At 40.9% G+C, this 11,967-nt stretch overlaps 3 protein-coding genes across 4 annotated transcripts; 1 reads left to right on the top strand and 2 right to left on the bottom strand.

The window, feature by feature from the left end:
• Window positions 1-193: 193 nt before the first annotated feature.
• LOC115632949 lies at window positions 194-2,678 on the bottom strand. 2 transcript variants are annotated; one of them, XM_030530249.1, is made up of 4 exons: window positions 2,531-2,678; window positions 2,025-2,172; window positions 1,107-1,925; window positions 194-1,045 (listed from the first exon to the last, which is right to left on the bottom strand). In XM_030530249.1, exons 1-4 carry the CDS (start codon window positions 2,627-2,629, stop codon window positions 501-503), a joined length of 1,611 nt encoding a protein of 536 aa, XP_030386109.1. In that variant the 5' UTR covers window positions 2,630-2,678; the 3' UTR covers window positions 194-500. The 2 variants fall into 2 exon arrangements, with proteins under 2 accessions (XP_030386109.1, XP_030386118.1); XM_030530258.1 differs by lacking the exon at window positions 2,531-2,678 and adding an exon at window positions 2,229-2,407.
• A 1,568-nt stretch (window positions 2,679-4,246) lies between these two features.
• Window positions 4,247-4,787, bottom strand: LOC115634469. The gene is made up of 3 exons (XM_030532197.1): window positions 4,686-4,787; window positions 4,507-4,624; window positions 4,247-4,455 (listed from the first exon to the last, which is right to left on the bottom strand). Exons 1-3 carry the CDS (start codon window positions 4,780-4,782, stop codon window positions 4,335-4,337), a joined length of 336 nt encoding a protein of 111 aa, XP_030388057.1. The 5' UTR covers window positions 4,783-4,787; the 3' UTR covers window positions 4,247-4,334.
• A 795-nt stretch (window positions 4,788-5,582) lies between these two features.
• Window positions 5,583-10,862, top strand: LOC115624626 (Fanconi anemia group I protein). Its single transcript, XM_030519384.1, has 13 exons — window positions 5,583-5,710; window positions 5,764-6,215; window positions 6,272-6,507; window positions 6,574-6,683; window positions 6,751-7,204; window positions 7,280-7,368; window positions 7,431-7,543; window positions 7,621-7,889; window positions 7,952-8,295; window positions 8,366-8,703; window positions 8,764-9,095; window positions 9,321-10,116; window positions 10,244-10,862. The coding sequence occupies exons 1-13, from the start codon at window positions 5,612-5,614 to the stop codon at window positions 10,836-10,838; spliced, it is 4,227 nt and encodes a 1,408-aa protein (XP_030375244.1). The 5' UTR covers window positions 5,583-5,611; the 3' UTR covers window positions 10,839-10,862.
• The last annotated feature ends 1,105 nt before the right edge of the window (window positions 10,863-11,967 follow it).

Raw genomic sequence — 11,967 nt, 5'->3', positions numbered from 1 at the left:
CTAAGAAGTTTCTTCATTTATAAATATAAAAAGATATAAATAAAAAAGTATCGCCTAATACACATTACCAATTTGTTTGAATTTGATTTAAAACATTTATATTTAGGAAAGTAAAAATCCAATTGCACATGAGCGGCTGAAAATGTTTTGTTAATGCCATTTAATGCAAAATGAAGTGATGTAAAGGAAAATATTTCAAAGAGAAAGTTTGGGTTTATATTTGTTATAGTTGCTACGTACCTAATATTGTATGGACACGTGCATAGTATGTACATGTGGCTGTATGTTTCTCTTAGCGACAAATGAACTAATTAATAAGAGAAAAAGCATAATGCACAAACAGAATAATAAGAATCAAAATGTTTCATTAGCTTTACAATCAAATTATTCCTGCATATTATTCAAAACTTAAACTATGTACTTGCTTGTACAAACATGATTTACAAAATATTCAGCCAGAATTAAAACAACTGCATATAACCAGAAATCGGGAGATTGGGCTATCGCTGCAGATTATTTAAGGCAGCAGCCACAATTAACATTTCATTCAAATAGCTAAATAATGACGCCTGTTGAATGCCACAATGCGCCAGCATCTTGAACTGACGCAATGCGTCGACCATATCACGCATTTGGGCTCGACACGCCGGTTCGTGAACATTCAAGGTGGGTACTCGGATACTGGGGGCTCGTGTCGATGTCAGATTGCCATCGACAACTTTCAGTGTTTGCATGGAGGCCAGTGAGCCGGTCAGTCGCTGTGCATCAAATTTGCTTATCGGTATCCGGTCCTCACTAGGAAAAGAGCACTCCAAATCGGCATCTTCGTCCGCTGAATCTGTCAGTGAGTCAGTATCGACCATGGCAGTGCTGCTAGTTACTTTCGCCCGACGTGATTTGTTGCTGTGCGTCCGGGGCACCGATTTTCCAGGTTCACCGCACAATGTGAGATATTTGGGTATTGCGGCTTTAAAATTTGTGGCCTCGAACAGCTGCAGATCGTCGCAGTCACCCCGATAGGCATTCGAGATAAAGCTAATTATGCCTGCAAAAGATTCGCAATTGATAAGAACGAACAATATTGGATAATGGGTATAAAAACCTACAATTTGTATTAATGCACAATATGAATTTATAGCTGGAACAGCCCAAGTTCAACGTTTCGCTTACTTCCGTTTCAACGCACTCGATCAACGATTGCATATGCAACAGATTACGCCTGTAGGCCAGAGGTAGATATTTCAGTCGCTCATAGTATCGCTTTGAGTCCGGCCATCGTATCAGGTGTCGCAAATATCGTGCCATTTTGACCAGCGTCCGTGTAAAGATACTCTCCACGTCCGCCTCGCTATATTCGAAGTATTCTCCGAGCAGGGAAAACGATTCATTCTGTCGCAACTTTTTCAAAGCAATGCAACAATCCAGATGGGTTACATTGGCCGTGCGGCAAATTGTACGCTTGAGCAGAGCCAAGCGATCGGGCTGTATGCCCAAATGCAACATCGGATTATTCTCGATCAAATTCAATGTCATGCCGCGCATGGTGCGTTGCGGCACTTCGCGTTTTATGAAGAATGTTTGCCGTACGGGAGAGGCCACGCTGCCAACAGCTGGTGTGTTACTCGTTGTAGATGAGGTCAGGGTGCTTGCTATGGAGGATGCCACAGCTGATATATTGCTCAGCACTTGCTTGGCATTCATATTGTTGTTCCCGTTACCGATGCTGCTACTATTACTGCTGGCTCCGACTGCTGCTGGTCGGGTTGTGGCTTTTATTATCGTATTGGGTGGCAATGAGATAGCTGTCCCCAAATGACCCTTTTTAATGTCTCCCAGTGTAGACTGCCATTGCAGGGATGTTGTGGAGGAAGGCATGTTGCTGATGCTGGTCTGCAGCATATACTTGGGAGACTTCAACAGTGGAGCTGTGAATATATAGAAGACATTACATTAACCACAAAGCACGTGTAAATCAAAATTGTATTTATGTTTGCATGTTGTAATTACGCCACGTTTCTACTTACCCGTAACTCCTGTTGTTGTTGTTGTGGATACACGATCACGTTTCATGCTGGGCTTGATCTCTGCTGGTATCTTGTTTATTACGATACCGGCCGGTGTGACGCTTGTTATTGCATTCTCCTCACCAGCCTCCAATTTAATAAAAGGTTTCTAAAAAATATGCACTGATAAACAAGTTGCAAGGGAGCGTAATAATCTTAGTTTACCAAAAACCCAGCCATTTTACTAGGACATATTAGCTTTGCTTGAAGTCCAAACAAAACATGAAGAAATAACTTTAATATAATCACATTTATCTCATCAATTTTTTTTCTTTTTGGTCAAATGTTTATTAATATTTTTATCAACAATAGTCACTGGCACGTTAGACAACACTCTTATTACGCTACGCAATACTGAAAAAGCGCGTTGGCATATGTATACACATATTTGGCATCTCGCTCACAATCTCGGTGGTGTTATAAAAAATACTCGTAAACGCTTTTGAAAACATAAATAAGCATGTTACCTTTATAATTTGTGCTTGCGTTTGAACTTTCGGACGATACACAATAGTGGGCGTTAGTCCCGCAGGAGTTTTGCGATACTTTACGACTGTTAAAGACATTTTGTGTTTATGTTTTCTTTTAATCTCCTTCGTTGTTTAATTATTTTTCATTTCTTGTAGGATTCTGTTGACCTTTTTGTCAATTTATTTAAATTAATTGTATACAATTAATTTTATTTGATTCCCATGCGATTCAGAGAAATATCATAAGGAACTAATATAAACAATATAGCTGTTTGGATTGGGGTGGCTAGAGGTGGAAGCAACCCGATAATTTTACGCTTAGTGATGGGACAAAGTTCGTGTCATGATTTCTTTTTGATTTGAATCTAACAATACCATTTTTAATCAAAAATAAAATGTAAATTACTAGCAGGTCTTGCCTGTCTTTGCTTACAATTTGAGTTTATTTATTATATTATAATTCTCTCTACTATTTTAATTTGCGTAAATGTGGCTAACATAAGCATTGTGGTTTTGTAGATATGCATAGCTCAGTGTTTTAAGATAGACGATGTGCAAGAAACTGAAAAAGTTATTCGAGTATTTCCTAATTTTACGTCGTCTTGCACGACCACGGACGAAATCGGGATGGTTAGGGATGTGAAAAACATCGATGTATCGAGCATCGACGATGTTTTTACCACGATGCATCGATGTTTTCCGATGTTTTTTTTGCTAATGATGCATCGTCAATCCATCGATGTTTGTCCAAACATCGAACATTATTCATGTTTTGTTTGGCGGTCACATTTCTTTGTGTGGTCTACCGAAGAAGGTATATTTATATTATAAACTATTTGATGTTTTCGTTAAAATGAGTATTTTATAATATAAATTTTAGATTGTTAAGTATTTGATCATCTCTTTCTCGTATGTAATGTCACACTTAATATGCCTAAGTGGTGTAGCTGCAACGCGTTGTTGTTTTAAAAACTGTACATAATCAGTTTTTTGAAGTAAGCAATACAAGTTCATCAAAAGTCAATATTACGAGTACTATTTTGATTAACAAAATTAACTAAAATGCTATGACAGTCTCTCTTGATATACAAACGTTTTTTATTTCAAACATCTACGTTGACTAGCTCCCTAATAATAGTTTTTTTTCTATGGAAAGTTAATTTTGTAAAACATCGATGCATTGATTTTTTATAAAGAGACATCGATGAACATCAACATCGATGTTTTCCCTTCGACTTACATCCCTAGTCAATGTCCATCTCTGTTTTCAGGAGCATCAAAACTATCGATAGTTAAATCCATCGACACTATCAATAGTTCAATCAAAGTTTGAATGCACTGTTGAGAAGCAAGTGTTCTGCTAATTTTATTGACCCTAATGCGACAAAAAACAATGGAGGCCATCTTCAACCGAAATGCATGAAAGATAATTTTAATTAAAAAATGCACGACGCGTTGAAATAATAGATTATGCATATGATCACCAGAATAATTTCACAAAATCGAACTCAGTTCCATTTTAAGACGAAATAGTGTGCCCTAATAATGAATTTATGGTCGACTTCAGATAGCGAAAAATTTTTCTAAAGATTTATGTGGGGAAATTGCACCTCCCCCAGCGTACGCACTTGATACCTAGCAGCACGTAGAAAGCTGAAAATGCATCGAATGTAGGATTTTGTCTAGTTTTTTATGAAAATCAGAGATAGTATGTTAAATTCCAATTTTAAATAACATATTTTTGCAAATAGGTTTTGTATAAATATGTACATAGTTTATAGTTGGAAAACGGGTTTCCTGTTTATCCTGCAGCTTTCTTACAGTTTACACCTGATACACATTGCCAACAGCATTCTGGAAAATCAACATCGGTATCTACAACATTGTCATTGCAGTTTTCAAAGCCAGCTGGTATTTGGCAGCTGAAAGGAAGCATTTTTAACAAAATGGTTACTGTTTAATGTAAAACTTACTAATATATCAATGAATCCCCATTATCATTATGGCAAAGGGTGATGCCGCAAGTATTTGGATCTTGAACGAAATCTCCAACATCAATTGTTCCGCTCTTTTCGCCCGCACAGCCGTTCTCTACAAAAGCATGATATGCATCATATGGATAAGTTGAAAAATTTTTTAAATCAAAACTTACGAACGGGCTGCAATTGTTTGAAATGGACCAATCCATTGGCGCAGCAAGTCAAAAAAATAACTACAAGTATCATGGAGAGAATATAAAGTAGCTTCATAGTGGAACTGCTTTAGCAAAATGAACTTGTAAATGGACGCATGCAGGTGCCTTTTATACCAAATATTTCGAAAATACGCATAACAATTGAATATGTAAATTAATTGCTTGAATAAATCCACCTGTTATTCCTTTAAATTCGTGGAAATGGGAGCATCAGACCAGCAGGGAAATATTATACATACTGCATGTCCGTAGGTCTAACAAAAGTGCTTGCAGTTATCACACAGAAATATTTCTGTTGAGTCATATTACATTAATATAGTATATGCACAGGTGAATCTGTATATGCGGTACAGCCTGTGACGTTCGACTTGTATCATTTATTAAATCACAGAAGAAAAAAAATAATACAATTCTTTAATCAATTCTGGAGACTCCGTTAGCTTTTTAATACAATTTGAAAGCAAAAGATTATTTACAATAATATTAAACATCTCCTCTAGCGATATTTGCAGATATAGTAATTACGAGCAACGTGATGCATAAGACAAACTTTCTGCCCTGTCTGTAGCCTGAATGTTATTTTTTGAATTCCAAATAAATTGCAGTCAACGACAATTGCAAGTTAAAGACATTTTTGGATTATTAGCCCTTTTCCAATTCCGAAATGAATTTTAAATTGTCGCGGCAATCTGAAGTGGCAGCACTGCTCACAATTGGCTTTCACTTTTTCCCAACAGTGTGGCAGGATTTTAACAAAAAAAAAACAGTACTGTAAAACGATGCAAAGCGGCTGTTCAGCTGTTGATTGGCGCTACTGGCGGGAGTTCCTTATTTCGCAATTCTCATTTTGAATCATTTTGCGCAGATGTAAAGAAAGGATAACCATGTCGGCTATAGCGTTTGAGGTGCAAGTGCTCCGTTTGGGCGAGAAACAGGAAATATATAAATTACAAGAGCTGATTAGCAATACAAGTATTGAAAAGGTAAAATTGTGATTCGAAATAATTGAAGAAATAATTCATTTGAATAAAAATAGCTAACGGATACGCTGACGTCACGACTGCCTCGTAAAGATTGCATATTTTGGAACTATTTATTACTTGGCTTCGACCCTAATAATTTTGAGTCACGGGAGAAGCGATTTGCGTGTGTGCGCAGTTTCCTGGAGAAGCTGAGATCTGTTGAGCTGAGCTACAAACAGTCGTACGATTTGATCACACGCCTCTGTCAGGACCTTCCAACGTTCTCGACAAATGAGCTGGGAGAGATTGTGGATCACTGCCTGCACGACATGCGTATCGGCGACGCCAAATGCGTGGGTTGGAAGGATTTGTTGCCGCAGACCTTGACCGTGCTGGCTGTCAAGCCTCGTCTCACCATGAATGATATAGCTATGACTGGGCAGGAATATCGAGATGCCACTATGCGCAGAATATTCACCATGCGTTGGGCCGCTCCTGTGCTGACACCTTTGGCGGGAATGTTCAAGTGAGTGTTTGGTGAGGATTAGAACGACACTTCTGGAATAACAATTTCCTTCACAGAGAGATGCAGCTCAGTAATGAGGAACGTTTGACGGTGCTGAACAAGTTTGCCGGTGCACTACAGGAACAAACGCCTATGGAACTGCCAGCACTGTGTTTTCAACTGTTTTCCATGTGTAGCAGCGCTGGCCAGTTGATTATTCCATTGCTGGCGCTAGAAAAGTATTTCCATCGGTACTACTACAAACGTCTCTTTGCCGATATGTGTAACAACTCCTCGGATCTGGACAGCATTGGTACTGCAACACTGGAGCCGATTATTTAAAATCTTCATTATTAATTTTTTTTTACATATTGCACAGACAGCTACTCGGAGAAGGAGCTGCGCGAGGCAGAGGAGACTATACTCTTTCATTTGAACTGCTGCACCATGTACACGCTTAGCGAGCAGCAGCTGTCCATTATGTTTCGTGTAGGATGTCTTATACCATACACATATACTGTTGTTCACGAAGCTCTCAACTCTATTATGCTTTTAGAATTTTCTGCACATGCCAGAGTTTATACTGACACCCTTTATGATGAGCGCCATCTTATCGATGACAGCGGCCAATCGAGAGCCCGACTCAGCGCGCCTCTCCAGATCCATTTTGTTGCCCTTCCTGAGAAGCGTCATCAAGAATAATGAGGAAGAGCGCGCCCTGGCAAAATATTCGGTGTGGTGTCGTGTCACATTGCAACGCAAGCAAGTGGATTCAGAGCAGGTGTTCCAAGTACTTATTGATCAGAATAAGGACGGCAAGGATATGATCACACCGGGCCTGATCAATCTAGCATTTGTGCTGCTGAAGGCAAAGCAGTCGCCCACACTAAATGCCCTGGCCATGACCTTTCTGAGCAAGTTCATACGCAGGCGGTTTATTTTTGGTCAGGGCATTATCGATCGCATTGCTGAATGGATGTTGGTGGATCAGGAGCAGCATCAGTTTTCGGGTGGATTTCTTATAATACTCCATTCTTATATTCTTTTGTATTTATTTGACTGCTGTTTATTGTGTCTTTTTACAGAATGCCTCGCCTTACTGAGCATGGCTGATACCTATACTATGTCCGAGTGCGGCAAAACCATCAAGTCGGTGATGAGCCATTTTCTATGGGTGAGTCGATCATATAAGTAATTTTTTTGAACATTAATGCTCATCCTTTTTTGATATTGTAGCTGCCTGGCCAACAATCAATGCGTATGATGAACTTCATTTTGCCGCTGTTAAAACTTTCAAATTCCCTGCGCGATGCTTTGATTGAAGTGCTGCGTAGGGCCATCAATTCCAGGCAAGTCTTGAGCCTAAGATACAATATAGATATTGGATGTGAATATCTACGTTTCTTCCCTTCCCTCTATGCTTCAGTGATGTGCACACGCGACTCATGGCAGTCTATGGTTTCTGCATGATATTAAAGCAGCTGAATTTTAGCAACTCGGCGCGTCAGACACAAGGTGCTAGCGGCTATTGCACCCAACAGAGCATCTCGGGCTGCTCTCTGATGACACAAAGCACACTTAGCAACAGTCGGAACCGAAAGTATCGCAACTTCGATATGCTGACTTTGGAGATTATTGGAATGCTGCGCAGCTGTTTTGGCCAATCGTTAGACATTCGCTGCACACTATACGAAAGTGAGTTTGACTCAAATTCCCAGCTGCCTCTTCAATATATTTTCCACTAATTCTAATTGTAGATTTGCAACGGGCCGTAGAGCTAAATGCCAAGCTCGTGCCGCATGTTCTTCAGTTTGTGGACTGGCATTTTCGAAGCTTTTTTGACACGTCGCCTTCATTGGAGGGGGGAGATGATTTGGACAGCGAGTTTAACGTAAGATTTTCACTTTTAGTGGAAGCCAAAGACGATCAGCACATGGAGCTGCAGCTCCACGACAATCTCGGCTGTTTGGTACAGTTTGTGGCAAATTGCTTGGCCATATTCGAACGCGCACCAGCGGGATATGATACTCGTGAGATGAAGCGCCTGTTGAATTTGTGCATACAGCGCATTGTGGCTAACCGCTTGCCCTTGGAAGATAATGTAGGAGGCAGTATGGATTGTTTGTTTTGTAGAAACTGTGACGTTAATTGTATGTATTTGTTCTTTTTAGTCCTCGTCCGCCACTCATCTGAAGTGTGTGTTGTTGCAACAGCAAATGAACCTTATCGAGGGTCTCATTTCCCACCTGCTGCTAAGCTCCAAACAATCCAATGATAACATTCGACATATACTGCCGTTGTTCAAGCAGCATCAGAAACTAACGCTCGTACTGCAAAGCATGGCAAGCGGGGCCAAAAAACTACAAAAGCGGGGCAAGTTGGGCGATACAAACAACACAACGATTGCAAATCTCACCGTAAATGGCGTTAAGGTGCAGCGCATCAACATGCGGCCTGATAATATTTGGGACATAGCGATATTGGAGAAATTGTTGCATTTACTACACGAGTAAGTTAATCGATCGCTTAATGGCCCAAACACTCTCCCTCTCCATCCCACATTTCACAGTGACAATGTGCCCTTTGCCGACGCCGAGCATACGACCCAGCTGAGATCCAATGTTGAACTCGTGCGTTATGTGCTGGATGTGACGACCCAAAAGGTGGAACAAGTACGCCTCGAGCCGGATTACAAACAGCTGGCCTACAGCAAGCGCATGTTGAAGCATCTAACGGACGTTACCAAACTCATATACGAGCGCTGCATTCGCAGACTGCCTGAATTGTGGCGCAACTTTGACTTTGCCACAGCCGTCAGTGCCGCCAATTGTTTCTTCAACTGCCTACGCACAGCCAACGAAACGTACCAAAGACGATTTTCCGATTTTGTGAAAGGGTTCGGTGAGTTCCAAAACGCTTTGTTGTGGCATAGCGACATATCTCCGCCGAACTGAAAACGACATATCTCTCGTTTCAAAACGACATAGCTCCGATCGGAGATATGACGCTCGAAAACGACATAGCTCCGCGCGGAGATATGTCGTTTTTATTTCGGTTAATAATAATATATAATTTCGGTAAAAAAAAAACTGTTTAAATTGCTTTTCCTTGTGCTCGTCGCCACAGACATGGCCACGATAAATAAAACCAAGGAGACACATTATATCATACAGGACGTAATCGATGAGTTCATGCAGGAGGACGCCAGTGAACAAAACGCGGAGGAGGCGCTTTCGAAACAATCGAATGGCATTCAGATACCACTTTGCTTGCTACAGTCTCTCGAGATTCTTTATGATCACATAGACTATGAGCAACGCGCTGCAACTGAGTCATATACCTGGTTGTTGCAGTTCTGTCGTACCTACGAGCTGCCCAGCGGGGAGTTGGGTATTGTCCATCGTCTGCTCTTCACGCAGCGACAAAAGACGCATGCGGCTGCCGTTTTTGACAGTGTAGCGAAGCAGCTTGGTAGGGTTTTGGGGACGGTTTGCGAAGGCACTGAAGCGGATGATGATGGTGACGTTGACGAGACGTCAGGAGGGCTATTTCTCAAGACTATTAGCCAAGCCACCGCGGAGACTTGTCTGCAGTATCTTTATGCAGCATTGCGCAAACAAATCGAGGATGTGGACTATTTTATAGTAAAGGCGAACAACTTGAACTACAAATGCAACATTGTTCCAGAGTCGGATCGCGATTATTGGCGTGGTAATCTAGATTCCTTGGATCGCTCAATTTGTACGCAGTTGATTCAAATCTCCCAGACGCTTCAGTCCCTGACGAGTGTTTGCATACCTCTCGGTGCCTCTATAGACGGGCTCATGCGTCTGCTCATACAGCATTACAATTGCCTCAGCAATCTCACTAAGCACTGTCTGGCCTGTTGCGCTAATCATACTATTTCCATCAAGAGCACCAAGTAAGTAGTATTCCTTCTATTTTATCTTTTATACACTATTACAATTTAATCATACAGAATAGAAGATTAATCTAGTTCCATTCAAAAAAATTATAAGTCCTAAAATTCTCATCATTTTTATTTGCAGAATCGAATTCCTAATAAGCGTCGTGGGGCGACCGCTGCCCACCAATGTCTACAAGCTTATTGTTTATGTGGAGGCAAATGTGCTGGACGAGCAGGCATCAACAAAGCGCAATCCGCAGGCCGATAAGGCAAAAGTTCTGCGCGAAACGAGACTTATACCCAAAGTCATTCTGTCCATTGAGCAATTCAACAAGCACATCATAGTGCTCTCTCAGAAGACGAAAGATCGGCTGGCGAATTACCTGCATTTTGGTACTGTGCGAGATTTCCGATTCAAGACGGCGGATCTTAAGGCGGCCATTGAACGCACTCTGTCGCATAGTAACGAAATTCAAGTGTTGGACAGCAATCTGGATGAGCAGGTCGAGGACGAGCCTGACGACAAGGAGCAGGAGGTGCAAGAAAGCGATGAAAACGACAGCAATGCTGAGATAATGGAGGATGAGGAAGCAGCCGATGAAGGTGATGGGGCCGAAGATCAAGAGAAAGCCGAGGATGTACCGCCCCCCAAGTCTCAGCGACGACGACGCGTGCTTAGCAATGATGTGGAGGAATCACAACCGAAGCGTAGGCGTGGCCGACCAGCTAAGAAATAAATACATTTGTGATGAAATGCCAAACATATTATGTCTATGTAGTATGCGTATTCTAAGCCACGCGTGTGCCGCCACCATCGGCACCATCAGCATCAGCAGCGGCACATCCATTTAAGTTTTTAACTTGTGTTTTTATGTACTTCTATCCAAAATTTGATGTGCGTGCGACCCACACGCAATAGACAAAAAACAAAAAAAAACACCCAATCCTCCAATTCAAGGGTCGGTTGCTGGCCGAGTTGCCCACGCGGCCAGGCCATCATTTTATTGCACTTGAAAACTTAATTAGGCCAAAATGCGGTGTGAATATAGCTGTTGCGGGCGGGCAGCCGCCTATTTGTTGCTCCAGCTGTGCTAGATTTTTTTTATTACATGCATCAAATGTAATTTGTTACAAATTTGATGTGTTTCTATCTTCTTCAAAACGGCATAAATAAAAGAAAAGTTGTGCGCAACAATGTCCAGGAGTGTGGTGGGGGGTTGTGTGTGTGTGTGTGTGTGAGAGCGCGCGCTTCGCAGGATGTCGACTCTTCGCACAACATTTGACGGCAACTGTGCACATCATTTAAATGCATGGCGCGCCAGTTTTATGGTCAAACTCAACTACAAATTCGTGCAGGTAAACTCTAAGGTAGATTGGCCAAACCACAATAAACGATGGGATATTTATGAGAAAATTAAACCTAAGTACACACTGACGAATCTTCCTGACTCGCAATGATGAAGAAAGGGAAGAAGCTAGACCTTCAATTGCCTACAGTATTGGAAACCGTCGAGGGGGAGGAGTACACAAAGAATTAATACTAATAAGATAATATATATTTTTAAACCATACACTAACTCAAACACGTATACCAACAAAATAAATTTGTAAAAGGAAATGATGAAATTCCACAGACAAATTAAAGGAGCATCGAATTATGTCAGGGACCGCAAATAATGATTTTGTTTTTTTAAACCAAAAAATCATTCACTTATATTCACTTAGTAACTTTGAGAAAGCGTGGAGTTTACAGATATAATTTTTTTAAAGTTATCTATGCATTTCCACCATGATTTATAAACTTTAATTTTTATTCATTCGCTCACAATTTAATGATTAATTTGGAGTTTTATTTTAAAAATAATC

This window comes from Scaptodrosophila lebanonensis, unplaced genomic scaffold, assembly GCF_003285725.1.
Source record: "Scaptodrosophila lebanonensis strain 11010-0011.00,11010-0021.00 unplaced genomic scaffold, SlebRS2 tig00000001-arrow-pilon, whole genome shotgun sequence".
NCBI classification, from domain to species: Eukaryota; Metazoa; Arthropoda; class Insecta; order Diptera; family Drosophilidae; genus Scaptodrosophila; species Scaptodrosophila lebanonensis.
The sequence above is the reverse complement of the archived record's forward strand: the minus strand, read 5'-3'. Positions and strand labels throughout refer to the sequence as shown.

What these genes read in the sequence shown, in the direction of transcription:
- LOC115632949 (XM_030530249.1), bottom strand. Translation starts at nt 2,629, where the DNA reads ATGTCTTTAACAGTCGTAAAGTATCGCAAAACTCCTGCGGGACTAACG. An exon ending in AACAACAACAGGAGTTACGG is followed by an intron (nt 1,926 to 2,024) that starts GTAAGTAGAAAC and finishes ATATATTCACAG; the next exon opens with CTCCACTGTTGAAGTCTCCC. An exon ending in ATTGTGCATTAATACAAATT is followed by an intron (nt 1,046 to 1,106) that starts GTAGGTTTTTAT and finishes AATCTTTTGCAG; the next exon opens with GCATAATTAGCTTTATCTCG.
- LOC115634469 (XM_030532197.1), bottom strand. Translation starts at nt 4,782, where the DNA reads ATGAAGCTACTTTATATTCTCTCCATGATACTTGTAGTTATTTTTTTG. An exon ending in CAAACAATTGCAGCCCGTTC is followed by an intron (nt 4,625 to 4,685) that starts GTAAGTTTTGAT and finishes ATGCTTTTGTAG; the next exon opens with AGAACGGCTGTGCGGGCGAA. An exon ending in GGGGATTCATTGATATATTA is followed by an intron (nt 4,456 to 4,506) that starts GTAAGTTTTACA and finishes GCTTCCTTTCAG; the next exon opens with CTGCCAAATACCAGCTGGCT.
- LOC115624626 (XM_030519384.1), top strand. Translation starts at nt 5,612, where the DNA reads ATGTCGGCTATAGCGTTTGAGGTGCAAGTGCTCCGTTTGGGCGAGAAA. An exon ending in CTCGGATCTGGACAGCATTG is followed by an intron (nt 6,508 to 6,573) that starts GTACTGCAACAC and finishes CATATTGCACAG; the next exon opens with ACAGCTACTCGGAGAAGGAG. An exon ending in TCGCTGCACACTATACGAAA is followed by an intron (nt 7,890 to 7,951) that starts GTGAGTTTGACT and finishes TTCTAATTGTAG; the next exon opens with ATTTGCAACGGGCCGTAGAG.